The sequence below is a fragment of the Brienomyrus brachyistius genome, chromosome 12, assembly GCF_023856365.1.
Source record: "Brienomyrus brachyistius isolate T26 chromosome 12, BBRACH_0.4, whole genome shotgun sequence".
Classification (NCBI taxonomy): Eukaryota; Metazoa; Chordata; class Actinopteri; order Osteoglossiformes; family Mormyridae; genus Brienomyrus; species Brienomyrus brachyistius.
The window spans coordinates 22,258,152-22,266,243 of NC_064544.1; the positions used below are offsets into that span (position 1 = coordinate 22,258,152).

An 8,092-nucleotide genomic window follows, 5' to 3' on the forward strand; every position below is an offset into this window, starting at 1 on the left:
TTCAACTGATACGCTCTTCTATAAAAACGTTTTAATGAGACAAGGAAGCTACTATTCCTTTTCTTTTGATGAAATGTCGGATATGCCGGCAGAAGCTATAAACCTATAAAATGCAGAGTAATCATCATTAGGGGGCGCTATAACATAGCTCTGAACGTAGGTTCCATGCATCTCTTCAAAATCATTTGAGGGTTATGACTTTGACGTGGAACGTCAAAAAAATTAGTAAGTGGAATAATAAATTACTGTGCTAGAAGGTAAATGTTTTTCTTGAAGATTTAATTGTACAAGCAAGGAGATGGATACGCATGGCAACTTACTATTGTGAGTCTATGGTTAACTGGCCTTTTTTTCAGGATTTGGATAAAGCTACACTTTAACGAGACCATACGCTTTTTATAAAAACTGTTTAGCTGAAGGTGTAGTTTTAAAGTATGTCAAAGATTTCGTTTCCCTTGACTTACTGCAGCTGGGTTTAACGGTCTTGGGATAAAAAGTTCCAGGATTCAAGAAACAAGTCGTGGTCTACAAAGGAAACTCACCAAAAGCATAAACTGCTCCTGATCGTCTAGCAGTTAGGATTTGGTGATCTCCCCGCAGTCTAGCTTTCATTACAGTTCATTATTTTTTTGTTATTGCATTAATGTTAGCATTTAATAAAGAAAACAAAGAACACCTATACCACTGCACAAAATCACAGAGCAAGCGCGAGGCCGTCTTCCCAGTTTTACTTCTTATTATTTGTCTGATTTTAAACAATTTGAACTCATTTCAGCGCCACCAAATACTTTTGTTGGGATTTTGCTGTGAAAACCGAGACTTGCTCCTACGATCGAAATACTGAATAGGTTCCAAAGATTTCAACAGCGTGACATGATATCTGTTCATTGCTAAGGGATGTTTGGCTCTTTTGGGAGAAATATCACCTTTCTGTCTTTCTCTCTCACTTTTGTGTGCCGATGAACACTGATTTGCATGGCGTCCTGTCTGGTCAGCAATAGCAATAGCTGTCTATCTGTAGCTGTGTATGCATTTTGTAGAGACACTGGTGTGCCTGTACCTGTAACTGTTTAGTGTCCCGCGTCCTGTTGAGGGACTTTGGCGTATCCTTTGTCTTGCCGTATTGTAACATTGTATTGTAACAAGAGATTATACCTTTGTTTCTTACTGCAGTCTATTATTGACAGAATTGTTAAATAGTCTCTAATGCAGTGCCAGATTTGAAATCGCAGGCAGTAGACAATTTCAATGCCACCTGAGAGTTAGGAGCATTGAATGATAACTGTGGTATGATATGCAGACTCCATACACAAAAGCAAAGATGGCATTCCAGCCCCCAACCCTGGAGGTGAGGCAACAGGATGATGATAATGATGATGATGATGATGATGATGTTGATTGTTGTTGTTGCATGTTGGCTCAGTGGGTAGTGCTGTCAGTGTTGCGTATATGTCCCGTGATGGATTGGCATCTCGTTCATAACGTACCCCAACCTCGTACCCTATATGCTGCTTGGCATATGCTACATCAGTCTCATCCCACCTCCAACCCACGATCACGTACATGACAACCGTTTGAAAAATGAATGGAGAGTAAATGTTAAAAGCTACCACTAAATCTTAGCACATTCTCATTCCGGAAAGAACTGCTATTTTGGACAGAAGTCGTTGTTAAGTCATTAATGTAAAGCGCCGGCAAAGGCATTGGCTGCTGCAGACGCTGACTGGGAAGCTTCCCAAAGCACCGTGTGCCTGATCCACCCTTTCAGACAGGTATCGGTATCCAATCAGAGAGACTCTGCCAGGTGTCACTCGGCTCTCGCTCTCATTCCCGTCACTTCGTTGACCTTCCTGCAGATCGTAACACGTGTCGGCTTCTAATTGTCTTTAATGCTCTAACCATTTTCCACCCACCGTTTTCTGTATGAATCATTTGCTTTAAAATGCACTGAGGAGTGCACGAGGAAGCACTAACTTTTCCCTAGGACTTTTCAAAACGACAATGTTTCCGTCGGGTGGGAAGCGCTGCTTCACTATAGAGTCTTTAGTGTCTAAGGAGTCTCCAAAGCCGACTGAGAACCACATGCTGCCACCCGTTTTAAATTATCCCAGCTCGACAGAGGCCTTCGTGAACAGACTCCAAAGTCCAGCGGGTATTTCGTTAAACCCGAGCCCGGAATTTATCTACCCCGAGACGCTGAACTATCCATCACTTACAGTACACCCTCACCAGCTAGGGGGGCCACACATCCAGCACCCTGTCCCGTTCTTCGGAGTACAGCAACGCGACCAACTCAGTTTCTATCCATGGGTCATACGGAACAGATATTTCGGCCACAGAGTTCAAGGTAACGGCAAACCTCACCAGTCACCTTCTTTTTGACTTTGCATTATAATATTTTTTTATGATATACCATGTCCCATGAATTGCATTAGGCGCCGTAGTTGGAATAATATAGTAGTCGATAGTAAAATGCGGGTAAATCACATTTGATTAATGACAGGAATACCGAGATTGCTACAAAAAGAGTCGGAAATATAGAAATAAACTAAACGGCTATACCGTTGACATCTTTACGTAAAAAGTAAAAATGTTTTGAATAAAAGTGACAGGTTGAATTATAATTACAACTTAACAGTGTTACTTGTCTAAACAAGTTTAGGTGCAACGGTTGCTATACTTAAGAATTTACGTTAAAATCTGAAACTTGAAGATGCTTTTGAATAATGTATTCTGACGCAACCTAACTGAGAACATAATACGTTTCATTCGAAAGAAAGGGTTACTTTTATATTGTTTCGATGCATATAACTCATGGATAGCACCTGAAAAATAACTTTATTTAACTATATTTTTAATTTATGTTTTATACAACAAGCTAATGTTAATTCTGAACAGGTATCTGCGCGATCGTGCAAACTTCCTCATCGCGCTTTTGCCCGCTTTATCGAAAAAAACAGCAAAGTGTTATTGTGTTATTTCATAAAAGAGTTATAATCATTAATTATCAGTAGCGAATTTCACACATGTGAACAATTCGCCCGCAGTCATGCCTGCTCCGGAAACGAGCTGATGCAAGTTATAGATAAAAGGACTTTTGCCAAAAGCAGCGATGAAACAGTGCGATTAGCTTCAGTATCGTGGTAAGATCATGAGTATTTTATAAGGCACTTGCAGCAATCACACACGAACCCCCCATTCTTGAATTCAATCTGGCGGATAAAAATAAGATTGGGTCAATTATAGTTTATTAGAATTGATAAACATCTTATTTAATTCGGGAGGGTTCCCCTTCATTATGATTAAGAAAAACAGTTACGTGTACGAAACTGTATAATTGTTGTATTGTATTTCATTCAACCCTTTTTAAAATTCCATTGGAATTGTGTCAAATAGCTGGGGAACACGTTAAATAGGTTAAATAAATCAAAATGCACTTGGCAAATAATTGTAATGCGGTCAATAATTTATTTTCTTTGGTCATATTTACCTGATTTAGATCGAGTCAGTGGCCTTCTATCTTACTGCTTCGATTAATAATAAATTATCAAGTTGTGATGGTTTTCACATATTTTTGTTTCTTTTGGATTTCCTTTATTATTCTACGCTTTATTTAAACAACATACATCAATTTACATCACATAATAGACACGTACAAATTAGGCTAATTACTGCAAATTGGTTATTTTGTGCAGCATCGTGATATTCTAATCATTAATTTTATAATGGTCGAGCAGAAATACAAGGTGTAATATAGTATAATGCTTTAATCTCCGCTCTGTTCATTAAGATGTAGTGAAGCGGAGAAAGCAGGGTTGGGAAATAGTTGGTTATTTTCTCTCTGCATAGTCAATTTGTAAAGAAAATATTGTCTTTCCCGAAGACGGGGGTATTTCGCCTTTAATTACTCCACATTCCTACCCTCGCTGATTTACAACTGCTATTCGAATATAAATTACCTCGGATGGAGAAACTGGTTGAGCTTATCCTTTACAGCACGTTTTTCGCAGACAATTACTTTATACACTGAACCCTGTATATTTTACGGAATTTATCCGGTATCACAGAATCTGGTAACCTGCACTTCGTAAAATGTTCATAATAGAAATATTTGATTACAAATTAAAGAAACTAAAACTATATTAAGTGTTTTTATAGGCCTATAAAAGCGTTTTTATGTTTTGTAAAAAAGATTTTATATTTTGTAACCAAAATATTGCACGATTATGTTGAAATGAACGTTTTAAACATAAATTGATTTCGCCTTCAAACGTAACTGTAAACTTCACTCAGAAAGTCTAAATTTTCTAAAATTTAAATTTACATTTATTTTTTTAATTGGAAATCGTTGTTTTTGGTTTTATTTTACGTTGTAACATGTAAAATGACGTCTACGCTGAAGACAAATTCAAGGTTTTTGTATATTCATATTTCCATAATTATGCTGCATCGACCGATTATAGACATAGTGCAATTTGGCATAACGGTGAAACAACCTCAGAAATCAGCTTTTATTTTTTTAAATAATAATAATAAATGTGATGTTATTTTGGGATAACGAATGGGCAGTCATTGGTCGGTGTATGACGCAAATTGAGCACACTGGAAATTATTAGTACTACTGAGGAGTACAGAAAAGTTTCGTATCTGAACAGCAAGAGAAAGTGGACAATATTTTCGCCTAAACTGGATCGAAGTTACTCATTATTGTGACCTATATGTTGTGAACTATCTGATGGTAATCTCGGGTAATATATAATCCCCTTGATAATTTGGGAATTATGGGAGCATCGCTCAACCTGTTTCTAGTAGATTAATCGCCAAAAGGACGCCTTTCCCACGAGTGCAGGTGGGCGTATCCACGGCAACCCTCGCGACTGGTGCTGTGATTGTGTTCCCAGGAAACTGCGTCTCCCAAGACAGTCTACTTCTGCACGGACCCTTCTCAAGGAAACCCAAGCGAATCCGGACCGCCTTCTCCCCATCACAGCTCATGCAGTTAGAGAGGGCTTTTGAGAAGAACCACTACGTGGTGGGGACTGAGAGGAAGCAGTTAGCCAACAATCTCAGCCTATCTGAAACTCAGGTAACGTTACGCACAAAATGGCAATAAAATAATGTGGAACATGTATCTTATCTGACCTACAACACAGTTTGTCGGTCACCCCAGCTGTTCCTGGGAATCAACATTCTTCTTATAATCTGCTTTAATGTTTAATTGCTAGCGCAATATTTGTTTTTGCATTGGAGGTTTAGTGGCATTTTTATAGTTATTTTAAACACATTATGAATGCATATTTGAGTGAAGTAACATAAAGCCGGTTATAATAAAGGGGCAACTAACGAACTTACTGCAAATGATCTTACAATGGCACCATTCCAGAGTCACCCAGTCAAAATACTGAATATGCACATTTAATTTTCGTACGATAGATCAATAGGCATTCAACATAAGGCAGAGCAAAAGGCAATGTCTTCCCTAGAGTACTTTGCTGACGATGTCAAGCAGGGGATTTGGATGCCATGACATATGATAAAAGCCCGAGATCATCAATAACAGTTTCTCAGCCGAAGCAGGAAAGATTCCGTCTGTAAAGATACAAACAATTGTCTGCTGCCTGCACTCATCTAAAATTCACATGCATGTGACTCAAAATCTGTTTCTACATTATACTAATTTTATCGTGTTAGCCTCTATTACGGAGTCCGTTTATCCACTCTTAGGATTTCTGTTCATCACGGTGGGATACTTGTATTAAAAAAAAATCAGAAAATATCAAAGTGGAAAAGGCTGAAAGATAAATTATGGACAAGTTATTGACAGAATATATAGGACTGAACTATAGGACTGGATGTAAACTATAATGAGTATGACAAAAGCATAGGTTAATTCTTATAGTGACTTTCATGATGAAGGAATTATTCTAAATATTCGCTAATGACCGAATTACAGGAAGATTGGGTAAAACTCGGAGTTAAAGGAGAAATGGAGGTGAAATGGAGGGCGTGCAGTGAGTCACTTTTTCCTCACCCAATGGGCTTTCATGCAAACCCTGGCAAATACAAAACAACAGTAACCTAGAAAGATAACTAGAATCCATTGAGAGGCTGCTTTCCAGGATTTCAAAACTATAAACAATGCAGTATAAGCTCACAGTATAGCGGTCTCGCGATCACAGTCTAGAAATTTGCATAATTTAATATGCCAATAAGGTCGGGTTAAATTTTGCCGTAAGGGAAACAACAAAGATTTAAATATATTACAGAAACAATAATAATAAAGAAAAAAACAATATACTTTTCAGTAAAATCTATTGTTAGGTGCAATAGTTTGAAAATTATTTGTTAATTTTTTAGTGCATTTTAAAAATGCAGTTGAAAATCATGAAGAAATATCCGATGCTTACTAATGATAATTATCTTCTAATATGTATAATGTCTACTAAGTATCTTATATCAGTCTCATATCAAACAGTGTTTTAAAATATACAATGCAGAGCTACAGCAAATATCAGAAAAATTTGGCGAAGTTTTATGGTTTATACTGACTTGTATGATTGGCTGACGGCGTAGTTGTTGGGAAACTGCATAGTATGTACATTACTATATTCGATTATGGATTAACTGATCTAGTTACACGAGTACCTGCATGCCAAACATTAGCACCCTATTTTTTCTCTCTCATGAATACGTGATACATTAGACTCATCTTAGCTGCTTCAGTGTAGTTTTAATTACTTTAAACCAAAGAGACCCATAGTGTTTTATACTGTTTAAAAGCCTGCGACCTGTTCTATGACCTGGAAAGGATCCAGACCCATTACCTTAAATACTCTCACCTTAGCGTGCTCCAGATGAACACTGTGTAACACACACAGCCCCCCACCTCAGATGTAGGGGGGTGGAAGAGCTTCAGCACTCTGTTCTCAACACCTCCAGGTGAAGGTCTGGTTTCAGAACAGACGGACAAAGCACAAGCGACAGAAGATGGAGGAGGAGGGTCTGAGTGGACAGGAGAAGAACAAGTCCAGCCACCATATCAGCATGTGGAGACTCGCCACCGGGCAGGACAGCCAGAGCCTCATAAACGTTACGTCGGATGACTAGCCCAGCCACTCCCTCACTGCAGTCTCCGCCTCATTCACCTTATTTATTTCATAAATATAAAGACCAATGTTTCCAAATCCAGTGCTCGGGGACCCACAGACAATCCATATTTTTATTCCCTGGGAGGGAACAAAAATGTGGACTGTCTGGCAGGGAGCTGGGAAGGAGCAGAAACGTGGACTGTCTATGGGTTCCTGAGGACCAGCTGGAAAACACTGGTATAAATGTATGCGAATATGTCTGAGCATCCCTGAATTGTTGGGGGTTGTTCAGAAATCTTTCACTATGTGTGGGCAGCCCCCTTATTTCGTGAAGATTTTTAATTTTACAACTACTTCAGTTGCTTTGGCTAGAAAATCCACATATTAATGGTCTAGTGACACAAATTTAACTGATGATGTAAAATGGCATTCAGCCAATAAAGATGTTCATAAACGACAAGGCTCGGATTAAATGGGTGATTTCACAGATAGCTATGGAAGAACATTGTATACAAGGGTCAGTGCACGTTGTACTTGAGAAGGACTCCTGAATTAAAGTGTGAGATGGTTCTCCTTGGGATTAACACTGGTGAGTGTTGGTGTGCATTTGACCCAGACATGGTCATCTGTACTCTGAACCAGGTCAGTCCGAGATAGATGCTGAAGAACGCAACACATCCTCAGAATGGGAAGACAGACATTCAGACAGGTTCTTGAGAGACCCTGAGTTAGCACCAGCTCTCCAGGCAGTTTGCTTAAGTCTGGATTAGCCGCCTGTTTTGATTTTGAACCTTGGTTGTTTTGAAGTCTTCATTTGGCATAAAAGGATGTCTACTTCCTGATTATTTCATACCAGTCTGAGTCATCAGTGTTCGATTTGAAAGGTACTCTAATGTTACCATATCAACCACTCAAGCTCTAAGAGACTGAAATACTGCAGCAATTATGTAAACCTTTAGATTTAATAAACAACTGAAAATATAAAAGATACAGAAAAAATATCC

At 38.5% G+C, this 8,092-nt stretch overlaps 1 protein-coding gene across 1 annotated transcript; it reads left to right on the forward strand.

Moving 5' to 3' along the window:
- Window positions 1-1,878: 1,878 nt before the first annotated feature.
- Window positions 1,879-8,068, forward strand: LOC125704810 (homeobox protein EMX1-like). Its single transcript, XM_048970853.1, has 3 exons — window positions 1,879-2,347; window positions 4,902-5,086; window positions 6,940-8,068. The coding sequence occupies exons 1-3, from the start codon at window positions 2,002-2,004 to the stop codon at window positions 7,105-7,107; spliced, it is 699 nt and encodes a 232-aa protein (XP_048826810.1). The 5' UTR covers window positions 1,879-2,001; the 3' UTR covers window positions 7,108-8,068.
- Window positions 8,069-8,092: the final 24 nt, after the last annotated feature.

Coding starts and splice junctions, on each gene's coding strand:
- LOC125704810 (XM_048970853.1), top strand. CDS start 2,002: ATGTTTCCGTCGGGTGGGAAGCGCTGCTTCACTATAGAGTCTTTAGTG. Junction 2,348..4,901: donor TTTCGGCCACAGAGTTCAAG/GTAACGGCAAAC, acceptor TTGTGTTCCCAG/GAAACTGCGTCTCCCAAGAC. Junction 5,087..6,939: donor TCAGCCTATCTGAAACTCAG/GTAACGTTACGC, acceptor CAACACCTCCAG/GTGAAGGTCTGGTTTCAGAA.